Source organism: Sapajus apella, unplaced genomic scaffold (assembly GCF_009761245.1).
Source record: "Sapajus apella isolate SASKATOON/1434 unplaced genomic scaffold, GSC_monkey_1.0 scaffold12, whole genome shotgun sequence".
In the NCBI taxonomy this organism is placed as follows: Eukaryota; Metazoa; Chordata; class Mammalia; order Primates; family Cebidae; genus Sapajus; species Sapajus apella.
This window is the reverse complement of record NW_022436952.1, coordinates 1,998,910-2,017,105: the sequence shown is the minus strand read 5'-3', so window position 1 is coordinate 2,017,105 and position 18,196 is coordinate 1,998,910. Positions and strand designations below refer to the sequence as shown.

Below are 18,196 nucleotides of genomic sequence, written 5' to 3'. Positions count from 1 at the left end.
TTTTTTTTTTTTTTTTTTGATACTCAGTCTCGCTCTGTCACCCAGGCAGGAGTATAATGGTATCGTCTCAGCTCACTGCAACCTCTGTCTCCCAGGTTCAAGCGATAAGCTATTTTCCTGCCTCAGCCTCCCAAGCAGCTGGGATTACAGGCACCTGACACCATGCCTGGCTAATTTTTGTCATTTTAGTAGAGATGGGGTTTCACCATGTTGGCCAGACTGGTCTGGAACTCCTGACCTCAGGTGATGCACCTACTTTGGCCTTTCAAAGTGCTGTTTTACTTCTTGCATCTTAATTTGCCTAAAGTACTCGGGGAACATTCTTAAAAATTGAATGTGTAAGTTTTAAAAACCTCACCAGGGCTGGGTGAGGTAGCTCACGCCTGTAATCCCAGCACTTTGGGAGGCTGAGGTGGGTGGATCACGAGGTCAAGATTTCAAAACCAGCCTGGCTAGCAAGGTGAAACCCTGTCTCTACTAAAAATACAAAAATTAGCTGGGCATGGTGGTGCCTGCCTGTAGTCCCAGCTACTCGGGAGGCTGACGCAGGAGAATTGCTTGAACCCGGGACATGGAGGTTGTGGTGAGCCAAGATCATGCCATTACACTCCAGCCTGGGTGACAGAGCAAGATTCCACCTCAAAAAAAAAAAAAAAAAAAAAAAAAAAAAAGCCTCACCAGAGGAGGAACTGGACGCCACCTCAACTGGGCAATCAAAACTAATACCACTGAGGGGACGTGGGACACTCCCTGCCTCTGGATATGATACCTGAGAAGGATACAATGTCACCTATAGTTGTTCCTTGGTATCTGTGGGGGCTGGTTCCAGGACCCTCTTGGATACCAAAATCTGCAGATGATCAAGTTCCTCATATAAAATGGTATCGTTTGCATAGAACCCACGCAATCCTCTGTACACTGTGAACCACATACAGATCGCTTATACTATCTAATACAAAGGAAATACTGTGTAAATAGCTGTTCTGTCATATCTTTTTTTATTTGTATTTTAAAAATTGTTGTACTGTTACTTTTTTTATTTTCCTAAATATTTTGGTGGGATTGGAGGATGCAGAACCCATGGACATGGGACAGCCAACTATGTTTAGAAGTCTGCTTGGAGATGTGCAATGTGAACATAATCATGAGGAAACATCAGACAAACCCCGAATGAGGAACGTTTTATCTTTAAAAAGTAGGGGGTACGTGAATTATTATTATTTTCTTTTTGAGACAAGAGTCTCACTCTGTTGCCCAGGCTGGAGTGCAATGGCATGGTCTTGGTTCACTGCAAACTCCGCCTCTTGGGTTCAAGCAATTCTCCTGCCTCAGCCTCCCGAGTAGCTGGGATTACAGGTGCATGTCACCATACCCGGCTAATTCTGTATTTTTAGTACAGACGGGGTTTCACCATGTTGGCCAGGCTGGTCTTGAACTCCTGATCTCAGGTGATCTGCCTGCCTTGGCCTCCCAAAGTGCTGGTATTACAGGTGTGAGCCACTGTGCCCAGGCTACATGAATTATTTTAAAATGTCAATGTAATGAAAGACAAAGTAAGGTTGCAAAATGGTTCCAGATGAAAGGAGATTAAAGAGACATGACAACTAGATGCAATATGTGATCTTGGACTGGATTCTGGACTGCAGCGAGGAAAAATACCCTTAAGGACATGTTTGAGTTAGTTGACAAAATGGAAATCCAGGCTGGGCGTGGTGGCTTACACCTGTAATCCCAGCACTTTGGGAGGCCAAGGCAGATGGATCACCTGAGGTCAGGAATTCAAGACCAGCCTGACCAACATGGAGAAACCCCGTCCCTACTAAAAATACAAAATTAGTCGGGTGTGGTAGCACACTCCTGTAATCTCAGCTACTCGGGAGGCTGAGGCAGGAGAATCACTTGAACCCAGGAGGCAGAGGTTGTGGTGAGCAGAGATTGCGCCATTGCACTCCAGCCTGCGCAACAAGAGCAAAACTGCTTTTCAAAAAATAAAAATGGCAATCCAGAAGAGTACCTAAAAGTATTATATCAATGCTAAATTTACTGAAGTTGATCAGTGTGTTATAACCATGCAAGACAAAGTTCATTCTTAGAAAATGCACAGAGGGGCCAGGCAAGCTGGCTCATGCCTGTAATCCCAGCACTTTCGGAGGCCAAGGTGGGCAGATCACCTGAGGTCAGGAGTTCAAGACCATCGGGGCCAATGTGGCAAAACCCCATCTCTACTAAAAAAAAAAAAAAAAAAAAAAAAAAAAAAAAAAATTGCCAGGTGTGGTGGCGGGCTCCTGTAATCCCAGCTACTCAGGAGGCTGAGGCAGGAGAATCACTTGAACCCGGGAGGCAGAGACTGCATGTAAGCTGAGATTGTGCCACTGCATTCCAGCCAGGGCGACAGAGGCTCCATCTCAAAAATATATAAATAAATAAATAAAAAGAACAAGAAAAGGCACAGAGGTACTCAGTGGTGCAGGGACGCAAGGTATGCAACTTACTCTCCAGTGACTAAAAAATGTGTTGTGTGCAGAGACAGCGAGGAGTATAAGACCACATAAAAGTCAACAAAAGGTGAGTCTGGGGATAGGTGGGGAATCTTTGTATGATTCTCGTAACTTTCTGGAAGTTTGAAATTATTCTCAAATAAAAAGTAAAACAGGCCGGGCATGGTGGCTCATGCCTGTAATCCAGGCACTTTGGAGGCCAAGGCGGGCGGATCACCTGAGGTCCGGAGTTCAAGACCAGCCTGACCAATATAGTGAAACCTCGTCTTTATTTAAAAAAATAATAATTTAAGAAATTAAATTTTATTAAAAAAAAAAAGTAAAACAAACAAACAAAAAAACAGACCAAAACCAAACAATAAGAAACTTATGCATGTAACGTGTAACTCAACGATGCTGGGCTGAAGGAGAGAAAGTCAGTCTCTACAGGAAGAAGACCTCCGAGGGAAGATAATGAAGTGTGACCCCGGAGCCCACACCCACCTGGAGCTGTGTGGCGTAGTGCCCCAGCTTGATCTTCAGTAAAAACCCATCTTCCCCCACCTGGTGCTCTGCCTTCTTCTGCAGCTCTTGCACCAGGCCCTCCAGGAGTTGGGTGGCCTTAATGTTCTCCTGTGGATTATCAAGATCTATTGAGTCCCTAGGGGAAAAAAATTACATAATCTGTATACATACATGCACATGAGCCTGTATAAATGCAGCCTCAACACATCCCACTTTTTCTTCAATTAAGTGATTTCTTCTTAAAGCTCACCTGCAAATTTTAAGAAACAGCCCAACCGAAATGGACTCAATGCCTACATTAATCTATTTGTAATTCACTAAATAGTTGGATTATACAGCAGATTTCTTTTTTTTTTTTTAAACAACACACTGCCGTTTCTCCTTTCTCCCACTGATGTGCTTGGTGCTTATGCTATTTGCTCCGGGAAATGCAGGGAAAAGGAAAGTGTTCTGTGTACTCTGAGGGAAATAGGGACTTGGATAATTTCCTATTTATATTTACCCCTCATGGGTGCAAAGGAGGCACAAGGTCAAGACTCTTCTACATGTCCTTTCCAGCCTCAAGGAGTTTGGTGTCTGTGGGGTTCTTAGGTAGGGATGGGTGAAACAAGTTATTTCTATTTCTAAGAAGCTCTGGAAATGAGACATTCAGGCAGTGGGTTCCTACAAGAATTTATATGAGTCAGACATTGATATCACTAGTTGCAGACCCGGGACCTGAAGGCAAATGCCTATTTTTCCAGTAAATAGGGGAAACTACACTGCAGACTTTGGATTGATTTTGAGCTATTTAACTGGTGACAGGAGTCGGGTGGTCTCCCTCCCTCCCTTCCTCCCTTTCTCCCTTTATTTTTTTTTTTCTCTCTCTTTCTTTCCTTTTTCCTTTCTTTCTTTCTATAACTTAGGCAACCATCGACACTGGGAGTACCAAATTACTTAGTCACTGAAGAAACCAGACAGCTGCTGGACTGAAATAACATTCGGTAACTGCTGACTGGGTCTGGAGCCAAACAAGATCGTTGTAGCTATAAGGCTCTGACATCCCTAAATCCCTGAAGATACCAACTAATTTCAAAGACAGGCACCAACAGGTATATAAAAACAGTGATACCGTACTCTATCAAATAGTATGCCCCAATCCACACCTTGAGAAGGCAGTTAACGCAAGTCAAATTTTAAATATATGCGCTCTATGTATTAAATAGAATATGTATTAAATGAAAGGCCAGAAGGAATGAGGGCAGCCCTGCCCCTCTGTTTCAACTGGCAACAATGCCCCTGGTCTGGAAATTCACTGTTTTTTTTTTTGTTGTTGTTGTTTTTGTAATAGAGTCTCACTCTGTCGCTCAGGCTTGAGTGCAGTAGCACGATCTCAGCTCATTGTAACCTCCGTCTTCTGGGTTCAAGTGATTCTCCTGCCTCAGCCTCCCAAGTAGCTGGAATTACAGGCATGTGCCACCCCATCCAGCTAATTTTTGTATTTTTAGTAGAGATGGGGTTTCACCATGTTGCCCAGGCTGGTCTTGAACTCCCAAGCTCAGGCAATCCACCCACCTTGGTGTGAGCCACCGTGCCCAGCCGAGAACCCAGTCTTTTTTTTTTTTTTTTTTTTAAAGACAGAATCTCGTTCTGTTGCCAGGCTGGAGTGCAGTGGTGCCATCTCGGCTCACTGCAGCCTCCACCTCCTGGGTTGAAGTAATTCTTCTGCCTCAGCCTCCCAAGTACCTGGGACTACAGGTGGGTGCTACCACACCCAGCTAATTTTTATATTTTTAGTAGAGATGAGGTTTCCCCATGTTAGTCTAGATCTGGCTGGTCTAGATCTGCTGACCTCGTGATCCACCTGCCTTGGCTTCCCAAAGTGCTGGGATTACAGGTGGGAGCCGCCGCACCCGGCCCCAGGAACCCACTCTTTAGAGGATTCAGTCTCTGAGCAAAACTCATAGAAGTCAGGTACTGGTTCTTTACTTGAAACCTTAATTCTCTGTTGAAAAGAGAGACTTGCTTCGATGGGTTAAACATAAAGAATTGAAGATTCTTCATTAAAATAGTTATATTCTGAAGAAAACCAAAGCTAAAAAAATTTCAAATTTTCCTTAATATCAACACAAGTCTTTTAATTCATTTAGTAAGACCAAATGGGAACTCTGCTAAGTGAAATCTGAAATTAATGGAAACTTCCTACTCATGTTTTTCTAAATCCTCCACATCATGAAAACAGGAGAGAAAATGAAAAGGGAGTGGAAAGCACTAACAAGGTACAGCTGACATTCTCATATTTAGCTCATTTTTTTCCCTCACTTAATTAGACAAAGCTGAGATTTTTTTTTTTAATTGCCTAGAAAATTGCCTTTCTTTGGTGATCTTTGGTTTCTGAACAGAAATTTGCTACTAACACACAGTGCGATTATTCTAAGGCAACATTACAGACAGGTATATGGTCCTCTGCAAATCACAGCATCAAGGCTGGCTTCTCCCAGGGACTGTCAAAGAGGACCCCTGGTTAAGACGGTGAGGCTTGAAGTATCTAATGAATATGTCACATCAACTGACAGACTGTAACCACTAGCAAGCTCCCAGACCCTGAGCAGAGCAGGGTACATCCTGCTGCTGGGTGTGTAATAATGATACCAATTAAAAACCTGTGCTGTCAGCCGGGCGCGGTGGCTCACGCCTGTGATCCTAGCACTTTGGGAGGCTGAGGTGGGCAGATCACGAGGTCAAGAGATCAAGACCATCCTGGCCAACATGGTGAAACCCCCATCTCTACTAAAAATTCAAAAATTAGCCAGGCATGATGGTACGCGCCTGTGGTCCCAGTTACTCGGGAGGCTGAGGCTGAAGAATCACTTGAACCCAGGAGGCAGAGGTTGCAGTGAGCCAAGATTGCACCACTGCACTCCAGCTTGGCGACAGAGCAAGACTCCGTCTCAAAAAAAAAAAAACAAAAAAAAAAAACCCTGTGTTGTCAGTCGACTACACTGTACTAATTCTAAAAGAAATTTAAAACAACTCTCCCCTTCCCTAGGTATGTAATCAGTAATCTGGAAAATAAAAATTAAAATGCTTGTCTAATCTACCACCAGAATGTAATTAGTGTTATCACTTTGTTGCCCAGACTGGAGTACAGTGGTGCAATCTTGGTTCACTGCAACCTCCGCCTCCCAAGGTCAAGCGATTCTCGTGCATTGGCCTCCAGACTAGCTGGGATTACAGGTGCACGTGATGATGCGCAGGTGATGTTTTGTATTTTCAGTAGAGACGGGATTTCACCGTGTTGGCCAGGCTGATCTCAGAACTCCTGGCCTCAAGTGATCCACCTGCCTCGGCCTCCCAAAGTGCTGGGATTACAGGCATGAACCACAATACCTGGCCAATTTTCTTTTAGTCTTTATGTGTATACATAAAATACATATAAATTTAAAACACCAATGTCTCTACTGTCAAATTACTCATTTTAAATTTTTTATTAGATGTAAATTTATTAAGAAATGTAAAATAATTTACATTTAGTAAAATAAACGATAAGAAATAAATTATAATTAAATTATGTGCATATTCCCACCCTACCTGCCCCATTAAACATTAAATATTTTTTTTTTTTGATATAGGATCTCGCTATGTTGCCTAGGCTGGCCTCAGACTGCTGGAGTCAAGCAATCCTCCCACCTCAGCATCCTGAGTAACCGGAATTACAGGTGCGTGCCACCACATCTAGTGAAACACTGAATTATCTGGAGATGAGGGCTTTAATTTTGTTTATTTGTTTTCAGACAGGGTCTTGCTCTATTACTCAGGCTGGAGTGCAGTGATGTGATCATGGGTTACAGCAATCTCTGCCTCCCAGGATCAAGCAACCCTCCCACCTCAGTCTCCCGAGTAGCTGGGACTGTACAAGCACACCACCACACCTGGCTAATTTTTGTGTTTTGTGCAGAGACGGGGTTTTGCTATGTTGCCCAGGCTGTCCTTGAACTCCTGGGCTCCCAAAGTGTTGGGATTACAGCACAAAGTAGGGCGTTAATTTTTTTAATACAAATTCTACTACTTAGGACACTGCTAAGCACCCTATGGGCACTCGAAACATACCTGTTGGCTGCTCTTTATTAGCAGTAATAGTCTAATGCATTTAGCCAGTGTTTACTATTAAAGGGAACAAATCCTGTTTTAAAAAATCCCAAGAGTTATTCCATCTCCCTCAATCTAAGATGGGCTTAAATACCTTTCAGCTATAACAAGAAAAAAAAATTTTTTTTCCTTTTTTTTTTTTTTTACAGCCCCCACCAAGAAAAACTTTTAAAAATACCTTTTCAGCTGGGCACGGTGGCTCACGCCTATAATCCCAGCACTTTGGGAGGCCGAGACGGGTGGATCTTGAGGTCAAGAGATCGAGACCATCCTGGTTAACATGGTGAAACCCCCTCTCTACTAAAAATACAAAAATTAGCTGGGCATAGTGGTGCATGCCTGTAGTCCAGCTACTCAGGAGGTTGAGGCAGGAGAATTGCTTGAACCCAGGAGGCGGAGGTTGCGGTAAGCCAAGATCGCGCCATTGCACTCCAGCCTGGGTAACAAAAAGCGAAACTCCGTCTCAAAAAAAAAAAAAATACCTTTTCATGGATCACATTTAAAAATGTTTAAATACTTTGAAAGTTGCCATCATGACATCTTTCTAACCCAACTCCAATAGTCTTGTGTTTCACAAAATATGATGCAAACATCCTTGTTCACCTACCATGCTTGGCTTTCAATCCACTGGGATAAATAATGCCGCACCTCAATGGGAAAATGCTGGCCATACAACGCTTGCATCTGATGAAGGGCTTCTCCTTGGAGCTGCTGAGCTTGTATCCACACAGCCATGCTTTACAGTCTGTTGAACAAACAATCAGTGCTTTGGGTGTTTTTTCTTTATTTTCCTCTTACATCCACCAGAGTAAATATTCACATCGTTAATAAAAGTAAATGTTTTCATTTTGTCATTATTATTAATATTATTTTTGAGACAGTCTCACTCTGCCACCCAGGCTGGAGTGCAGTGGCACCATCTTGGCTCATTACAACCTCCGCCTCCTAGGTTCAAGCGATTCTCCTGCCTCAGCTTGCTGAGTAGCTGGGATTACAGGCACACACTACCACACCCGGCTAATTTTTGTATTTTTAGTAGAGACGGGGTTTCGCTGTGTTGGCTAGGCTGGTCCCGAACTCCTGACCTTAAGTGATCTTCCCACCTCGGCCTCCCAAAGTGCTGGGATTACAGGTGTGAGCCACCATGCCAAGCCAAAGTAAATGTTTTTAGCCCTTTTGGTAGACTGAAGACAGTACTCTTGAACTGAATTTTAACTTTAAAATGTTTTTGAAATGTAGACACTTGGCTGGCCAAGGAAAGATACACAACTGGGTTTATGAAGCTCTGACTATGAACTGTACTAAGTTCTTATAAGCAAAACTACAAAAGGAGCATTAGGGAAAGAATTACTAACTTTGATATTGTAGATATATTCTTTACTTTTGTTCAAAATTGTCAGCTATGGTAAGCAGCATTTCAACAGCAATAAATAATTAGCAGAGAGTTTTTTGTTTGTTTGCTTGTTTTTTGAGACAGTCTTGCTCTGTCACCCTGGCTGGAGCGCAGTGACACGATCTCAGCTCACTGCAACCTCTGCCTCCCAGGTTTAAGCGATTCTACTGCCTCAGCCTCCCAAGTAGCTGGGATCACAGGTGCCTGCCACCAGGCCCAGCTAATTTTTGTATTTTTAGTAAAGATGGGGTTTCACCATGTTGGCCAGGCTGGTCTGGAACTCCTGATCTCAGGTGATCCACTTCAGCCTCCCAAAGTACCGGGACGACAGGTGTGAGCCATTGTGCCCAGTCAAGAGATTTTTTTAAAAAAAATCACTTGTTTTAGATTTGGTATTTTGACTTCAGAAATACAACAAACATACACCATTTTGAAAAAGCCCAGTAAAAGAAAAGTAAAAATATCTAAAGCATGGATTGAGCCCGATGCATTACCACTAGTTACCTAAGCAGCAGTGCTTTGCACACGAAGAGCCCAGATATATCTGGAGAAATGCCCCAAGGTTTACCTTCTTAGTTACAGCTAAGGAATTTATGAAGCAATGTTCTGTTATATTACAGCATTTACAAATATTTCTGACACAAAAACAATACATTCCAACTAAGAGAAATAGGAACCATTATGCTCTGATAGCTGGTAGTTTCTGTTTTTAACATGCTCTTGATTTAAAAAAAAAAAAAAAAAAACAGCTTTATAAAACTACCATGATGCCCCCTCAAACTCACCTGACAATTTTTAACTGCAGACGCTCTTTGGGATTAACCAGATTAGGGCAGAAACATTTGGGTGGACTGGGAAGAGACTTCATGTAACTGTAAGGACTGATAATGAATCTTGCTCAAACACTATTTTCCATAATGTAGAGTTTGGTATAAGGCAGGGTTATCTTGAATTCCATCCCACCGGATTTGGCTACTGATTTGCACAATTCTTCCCTAAGAACTGGGTTACAGTTAGGGGCCAGTGACTTGGACTTGGATTTTGTTTACTACCAGAGACTGGACAAGTGTGTCAGGAAACAAAAATCTCTTCTGTTAGTTGTAGTTGTCTGATCACGTAACACTGAGCTATTTATGGGACAAGTCAGTTAGCCAACAATGAGGTGTAGGGAGGTGCCAGTTACCTATTTTAGACTTGTGCAATGCTATAGAACACTTGAGAAGTGTACAATTTTATTTAGGGCTTTTAGGCATTAAGGCTGGGATCACTGTAAGATCACCCAAGACATCAAATTTCAGTGGCTTGTGAGTTCACCAAAACACTTGGATATAACAGTTCTCTCCAGAAGCAATTCCACTTTATAATCAAACACTGGAAGATCTTTTACTGCACAATATATTTTTTAATCAAGTAAATCATATCACAAGATTTTGGAAAACCAGAACAGATACCAAATCATGATTTTTGGATGAAAGATGAGGGATGGATGACCAGGCACAGTGGCTCATACTTGTAATCCAGGCAGCTTGAGAGGCTGAGGTGGGTGGATCACCTGAAGTCAGGAGTTCAGGATCAGCCTGACCAACATGGCGAAACCCTGCCTCTACTAAAAATACAAAAAAAAAAAAAAAAAAAAAATTAGCTGGGTGTGGTGGCATGCACCTATTGTCCCAGCTACTCGAAAGGCTGAGGCAAGAGAATTGGTTGAACCTGGGAGGCAAAGGTGGCAGTGAGCTGAGATTGTGCCACTGCACTCCAGCCTGGGTGACAGAGCCAGACTTTGACTCAAGAAAAAAAAAATATATATATATAAGGGATGGATGGATGAAGGTGCTTAGGCACTTAGGTACATGGAAGAGCGATAAAAGAATGAAGAGAAGAATTCAGGTGTTAATCTTCCTAAGTAGTAAATCTTCCTAAGAAGTAGGACATCATCATAGCTCTCAATGAATATGTGAGTGATGCCAACAGATACAAAAATTCTCTTGCATCTGCATTCATTAGCTGAACTGACTCAAGAGACAAAAGAAGGAAAGCTATGGAAACTTTTATCTGCTCGGAGACTCCTTCCCAGCCCACTCAAATAAAACAGCATTCTGGTCACTCTCTATCCTCTTAATCTGCTTTGTTTTTCTTGTCATTTATTAATTCCTGACATTGATCATATATTTGCTTACTGACTTCCCACTAGGGTGAAATCACCATGAACACAATGACTTTGTTTTGTTCACTGTGCCCTCTCTTGGGTCTACAGTACCTGGCACACAAACATCATAATTTATTTGTTGCATAAATAAATGTATATACACAATTTGACCTACTATCGGCTCTTTTCAAAATTATAATAGAACTGTATGTCAGTATGAAATATCAAGGTATGAAAATGGAACAGATTCCCATTAAAATGATCAATTATAATTTTTTTTTTTTGAGACAGAGTCTTGCTCTGTCGCCCAGGCTAGGGTACAGTGACACAATCTCAGCTCACAGCAACCTCCGCCTTCCAGGTTCAAGCAATTCTCCTGCTCCAGACTCCCGAGTAGCTGGGATTACAGGCCCCCACCACCACAACCAGCTAATTTTTTTTGGTATTTTTAGTAGAGATGGGGTTTCACCAAGTTGGTTAGGCTGGTTTTTAACTCCTGACCTCAGGAAATCCACCTGCCTCAACCTCCCAAAGTGCTGGGATTACAGGTGTGAGCCACCACGCCCAGCCAATGATCAGTTATGATTTTATAATTAGGATGATTCTCTGTTGACTATGGTCTATCTGTTCCTTCATAACATATGCCACAGCTTGCAATTTCTCATTTAGTTTTTGTTTCTGTGGTCACTACTACACTCTAAGGGTGGTAAGTGAAAGAAGCACATTTTATTCACAACACTGTCCCCAGTGTCTAGAATGGTAGCTGGCCCATGGGAAGTGGCCAAAAAATACTTGTGGAGCAAATAAATACATAAACAAATTTTTTTTTTTGAGACGAAGTTTCGCTCTCGTAGTCCAGGCTGGAGTACAATGGTGTAATCTCGGCTCACCACAACCTTTGCCTCCCGGGTTCAAGTGATTCTCCTGTCTCAGCCTCCTGAGTAGCTGGAATTACCGGCATGTACCACCACGCACAGCTAATTTGGTATTTTTTTAGTAGAGATGGGGTTTCCACCACGTTGGTCAGGCTGGTCTCAAACTCCCAACCTCAGGTGATCTGCCTGTCTTGGCCTCCCAAAGTGCTGGCATTACATGCGTGAGCCACTATTGAACATGCCCTGCTGGTCAAGGATATTTAGGAGCCTATTACTGTTTTAAGAAAGAAATACTGTAGTGATATACCATGCATGTAGGGGTATTATAAAAATGTCAGTCACATTACTTTGCCTTAAATTTTAGATTATTTCTTAGTTTTCATCAAAGAGTAGAATGCTGACCTCTTAGAATCTGCCAGAATATTTTTATGATTCTAGTTATGAACATGTCATAATAATTATTTTCTAAAATAGCATGCCATTTGAAGGATAATAGCTGGTAAATTTCAGGTGGCAATCACCTTATTTTAATAAATACAATGTAGTTTCACTACACATAAGTGCTTTGATAGAGCTAGAGAGTAGATTCTGCTCACTGCTATTCAGAAGTATATAATAGCTGGGTGCGGTGGCTCATGCCTGTAATCCCAGCACTTTGGGAGGCTGAGGCGGGTAGATCATGAGGTCAGGGGTTTGAGACTAGCCTGGCCAACACAGTAAAACCTCATCTCTACTAAAAATATTTTAAAAATTAGCCTGGTGTGGTGGCACGCGCCTGCAGTCCCAGGTACTCGGGAGGCTGAGGCAGGAGAATTGCTTGAACCCGAGAGGTAGAGGTTGCAGTGAGCCTAGACTGCCCCACTGCGCTCCAGCCTGGGCAACACAGCAAGACTCTGTCTCAAAAAAAAAAAAAGTGTAAAATAAAAGTACACTAGGCCGGGCGCGGTGGCTCAAGCCTGTAATCCCAGCACTTTGGGAGGCCGAGGCGGGTGGATCACGAGGTCAAGAGATAGAGACCATCCTGGTCAACATGGTGAAACCCCGTCTCTACTAAAAATACAAAAATTAGCTGGGCGTGGTGGTGCGTGCCTGTAGTCCCAGCTACTCGGGAGGCTGAGGCAGGAGAATTGCCTGAACCCAGGAGGTGGAGGTTGCGGTGAGCCGAGATCGCGCCATTGCACTCCAGCCTGGGTAACATGAGTGAAACTCCGTCTCAAAAAAAAAATAAAAAAATAAAAATAAATAAAAGTACACTAACTAGGCCAGGCACAGTGGCTCACGCCTGTAATCCCAGCACTTTGGGAGGCCGAGGCGGGGAGATGACCTAAGGTCAGGAGTTCAAGACCAGCCTGGCCAACATGACGAAACCCCATCTCTACTAAAATACAGAAATTAACTGGCTGTGGTGGCGTGTGCCTGTAATTTCAGCTACTCAGGAGGCTGAGGCAGGAGAATTGCTAGAACCCAGGAGGTGGAGGCTGCAGCCAGCCAAGATTGCACCACTGCACTCCAGCCTGGGCCACAAGAGCAAAACTCCAGCTCAAAAAGAAAAAGAAAAAAAATGTACACTAACTAGTACAGAGTCGTTTTTATTTTACTGTTAAACTGAAAACTATCTACATGTGAAATATGAGATGACTTACTGAGATAATCATTATAAAATTCTAAATACCCATTTAGAAAAAAACCAACCATTTCCCCAGTTATATAAATAACACTTAGAAGCTATGTAGTGGTTTTTTGTTTGTTTGTTTGTTTTGAGACGGAGTCTCACTTTGTCACCAGACTGGAGTGCAGTGGCACAATCTCGGCTCATTGCAACCTCCGCCTCCTGGGTTCAAGCAATTCTCCTGCCTCAGCCTCCTGAGTAGCTGGGACTACAGGCGTGCATCACCACGCCCAGCTAATTTTTGCATTTTTTAGTAGAGATGGGGTTTCACCATCTTGGCCAGGATGGTCTCGATATTTTGACCTCGTGATCCACCTGCCTTGGCCTCCCAAAGTCCTGGGATTACAGGCGTGAGCCACTGTGCCCGGCCACTAAGTAGTGCTTTTCTTCATGGATGTCAGAACTCTTCATCCCATTATCAGGCTATGTTCATGCCTGATCTAAGAGGCATTCATCTAACTGGCATTCTTTCTTCCAAATGGCATTCATCCAGCCATTGAACTCTACTCTGCATCTGAGAGGACTGGACCTCTGTCCCCAGCACCCACCCTCTTCTGCTGATTTACGGGCAGCTCCAATTTCAGTGCGTGATGCTCAGACAAGGGAAGTGGTTTGTTCTTTGGTAAATCATCACAGGGGATTCTCTAAAGACTGGGAAATGGATTCACAATTTTATTTTTAGGCCAAACATGAGAACTATTTGAGCTCGGTTCAGCTGCACTCTGAGTTCACAAGCATTTCAGAACAACCTAAAACAGCCTTGGACACAGAAGACTGTACTTTCTGAAGGCATAAAGCACCTACCTCAACCTTACATATCTGGACATATCCATGGGCTTGGAGAGCCAAATAAAGCAGTGGGGCCCTCAGGCACTTGTTAATAAAAGTTTCAAAGCCTAGGCTGGGCGCGGTGGCTCAAGCCTGTAATCCCAGCACTTTGGGAGGCCAAGGCGGGTGGATCACGAGGTCAAGAGATCGAGACCATCCTGGTCAACATGGTGAAACCCCGTCTCTACCAAAAATACAAAAAATTAGCTGGGCATGGTGGTGCGTGCCTGTAATCCCAGCTACTCAGGAGGCTGAGGCAGGAGAATTGCCTGAACCTAGGAGGCGGAGGTTGCGGTGAGCCAAGATCGCGCCATTGCACTCCAGCCTGGGTAACAAGATTGAAACTCTGTCTCAAAAAAAAAAAAAAAAAGTTTCAAAGTCTAATAGTTCATAATGTTACAGGCTTACAGAAAACCATAAAAATGAATGTCCACCACATAAATGATATAAGTGGGATTTGGAATAATTTTGTCTCAGAAATATCTTTTCTCAGATGCTTTTTCTTTCTAAAAGTAAAATATAAACTGTAACCAAAAAAAAGCCTTACTCTCTCTGACCACTTCTGGAACACTGTGGCCAAGGTGTTGCCATTGCTAAACTGTGGTGGAGGGAAGCAGTGTCTGACATTAGAAGGTACCCACTGTGTATTTACCAACTGAGCGAATGAATTCTAGCTTGAGGTGGGAGTAGGGTTTTAATATGTATGTACAGATTTGGTCTGCTGGATTCATGTGTATAATTTAAAGCATTATATAAATCTGATTCTCTATCATATCCTCCCCACCCCAAGGCAAAAGTCTCTAACCTGGGGTTAAACTTTTAGAGATAATGCTGAACTCACCTAAATACGGTCTGCCAACGACTTAGCCCCTTCAGCCTCTCTGTGCCTCAGTTTTCTAATTTGTACAATGGGAATAATAATACTTATGACCCTCAGAGGGCTGCTGTAAGAATGAATTAGTTTTACGTACATACTTAAAACAATGTCTGGGCCGGTCATGGTGGATCAAGCCTGTAATCCCAGCACTTTGGGAGGCCGAGGTGGGCGGATCACCTGACATCGGGAGTTCGAGACCAGCCTGACCAACATAGAGAAACCCTGTCTCTATTAAAAAAAAAAAAAAAAAGTCTGGCTAAGAGCATGTGCTCTGTAAGTACTTGCTACTGTTCTTACTGTTACCTTAAACTTACAAAACTGGCTTCTTTCTCCCCATCTCTAATTTTAACTCAATTTAACAAACTTTCCAAAATCAATCCTCCACAAATAGCTCATTATCATTCTTAACCAATATCCTCCAGTATAAACTTTTACATCCATACATCCATCCATCTATCCATCCCAGACAGCGTCTTACTCTATCACTCTGGCTGGAGTGCAGTGGTGCAATCATGGCTCACTGCAGCATCAAACTCCTGGGCTTGAGGGATACTCCTACCTCAGCCACCTAAGTAGGTGGGACTATGCGCACATGCCTTCACACCTGGCTAATTAAATAAAATTTTTTGGCCAAGCAAGGTGGCTCATGCTTGTAATCCCAGCACTTTGGGAGGCCAAGGGGGGCAGATCACCTGAGGTCAGAAGTCCAAGACCAGCCTGGCCAATATGGTAATAAAACCACGTCTCTACTAAAAATACAAAAATTAGCTGGGTGTGATGGTACACACCTGTAGCCCCAGCTACTCGGGAGGCTGAGGCAGGAGTATCCCTTGAACCCAGGAGGCAGAGGTTGCAGTGAGTGAGATTGCTCCATTGCACTCCAGCCTGGGCAACAAGAGCAAAAAACTCTGTCTCAAAAAAAAAAAAAATTTTTTTTTTGTAGAGACAAGTTCTTACTATATTGCCCAGGCTGGTCTCAAACTTCTGGCCTCAAGTGATCCTCCCAAGTCAGCCTCCTCCAAAGTGTTAGGATTACAGGTGTGAGCCTGGTCCTTTTAAAAGATGGTATTCCGGCTGGGCACAGTGGCTCACGCCTGTAATCCCATCACTTTGAGAGGCTGAGGCGGGAGGATCGTAAGGTCACAGGAGTTCAAGACCAGCCTGACCAACATGGTGAAACCCTGTCTCTACTAAAAATACAAAAATTAACCGGGCATGGTGGCGCGCATCTGTAATCCCAGCTACTGGGGAGGCTGAGGCAGATCACAAGGTCAAGAGATTGAGACCATACTGGCTGACATGTTGAAACCCCATGTCAGTAAAAATACAAAATTTAGTTGGGTGTGTTGGTGCACGCCTGTAATCCCAGCTACTTGGGGAGCTGAGGCAGGAGAATTGCTTGATCCTGGGAGGCAGAAGTTGCAGTGAGCCGAGATCACGCCGCTGCACTGTAGCCTGGCGACAGAGCAAGAAGACTCTGTTTCTCAAACACACACACACACACACACACACACACACACACACATACACACATACACACACACAAAATGGGTACACAAATGTTCACAGCAGCATTATTCATAATCACCTCATAGTTGCCCCAAAGTGGAAACAACTCAAACGTCCACGAAAGCATAAACAGATATGGATAGGAATGGATAAATATAATGAATATAATGGAATATTATACAGACGTTAAAAAGGAATGGAGTGCAGACACATGCTACGATGTGGATGAACCTTAAAATCATTATGCAAAGTGAAAGACAGGCATGCAAGGGAACATACCGTAAATTCCATTTTTATTAAATGTCCGGAATAGGCAAATCCATAGAGACAGAACAAAGATTGCTGGTTGCTAAGGGCTGAGGGGAGGGAGAAATGGGGAGTGATTGTTAAAGGGTGTGGGTTTTTGAGGGGATGATGAGAATGGTCTGGAATTAGATAGTGGTGATAATTGTGTAACTCGGAGAATATACTTCGAAGGGTGAATTTTATAGTATATGATTATATCTCAGTAAAGCTATTTTTAAAAAGACAAAGAGGTGAAACGCTTGCTCAGGGTCGGTCCCATACTACTGAGGGGTGCTACCTGGTCTGGACCTACCGAGAACCTGCACTTATTTGGACAAGGTTACAGGCGTGTTGAGGACTTAAGGTGGCTTGTCATTTTCTAGGTACTTTTCTGCCTGTTTGTTATATTTCATAATTTAAAGAGAGCAAAGAATAAAAAATTAAAATAAGAAACCTAATACTGAGGGGCGCTGATTTTGGCAAAGGCTAGGGCTGGGTGACAGATGAAAAAGATGATGTATACACATTGCTTCTGATCTGAAAAGTATAAGGCAAGGAGCCAGGGTTCAAGACTGTCAAACCTATCAGCTCCAATGAATGACTAAAGACTCTGGACAGAATATGGACGGCAAGTTCCCTGGTTATGTTTACTGCTTTACTGTTGATACCAACATTATTAAATATATTAAGTGGTGGTGGTCACCTAGTATAGGGATTTTTTTTTTTTTGAGACAGTCTTGCTCTGTCACCCAGGCTGGAGTACAGTGGCACCATCTCAGCTCACTGCAACCTCTACCTCTGGGTTCAAGTAATTCTCCTGCCTCAGCTGGAGATGATTCTCCTGTGTAGCTGGGATGACAGGCATATGCCACTGTGTCTGGCTAATTTTTGTATATATATATTTTTTAATTTTTGTATTTTTAGTAGAGACGGGGTTTCACCATGTTGGCCAGGCTGGTCTTGAACTCCTGACCTCAAGCGATCCACCTGCCTCAGCCTCCCAAAGTGTTGGAATTAAAAGCATGAGCCACTGCGCCCGACCAAGTATAGGGATTTTGAGGGAAAGAAAAAAATAATAAAGGATTAAGACTTTGTTCATATTAAAATTGGACGAATATCAAGTAAGAAGGCTATCACATGTAGAAGTAGGTCAATACCAGAGCCATCTGCTCTTTTTTTTTTTTTTTTTTTTTTTTTTGGTAAATACTACTTTATATGCAATCTGGAAGGCAATTCTCTTTTTTAAAAATCATATTAAATAGATGGGAAAAGAATAGAAAGAATAAAAGCATTTGGCTCACAAAGAAACAAGGAAAAATGTACCCAGGCAACATAAAGATGATAATATTCTGGGAAGACAATCAGTCATAAATCTTTATGTCACAGCCAAATCACTGCATATTACAATGGGAAGAACAGTGAATGGAGGAGGGGAAAACGTAGGGGAGGGAAGAAAGGAGAAGGTAGAGAAGGGACCTACTTGT

General features: G+C 42.9%; 1 protein-coding gene across 5 annotated transcripts in view; it reads right to left on the bottom strand.

Moving 5' to 3' along the window:
• The window catches only part of LOC116552776 (signal transducer and activator of transcription 5B), an 81,892-nt gene that overhangs the window by 25,546 nt on the left and 38,150 nt on the right, over positions 1-18,196 (bottom strand). For 3 of the 5 annotated variants that reach the window (XM_032279624.1, XM_032279626.1, XM_032279625.1), the window contains exons 2-3: positions 7,738-7,875; positions 2,982-3,138 (exon numbers count right to left, since the gene is read on the bottom strand). In XM_032279624.1, the coding sequence (XP_032135515.1) occupies positions 2,982-3,138; positions 7,738-7,865 (285 nt within the window). In that variant the 5' untranslated portion in view covers positions 7,866-7,875. Of the gene's footprint in view, positions 1-2,981; positions 3,139-7,737; positions 7,876-18,196 lie in introns of those variants that run through there. The other 2 variants (XM_032279627.1, XM_032279628.1) reach the window with 2 other exon arrangements.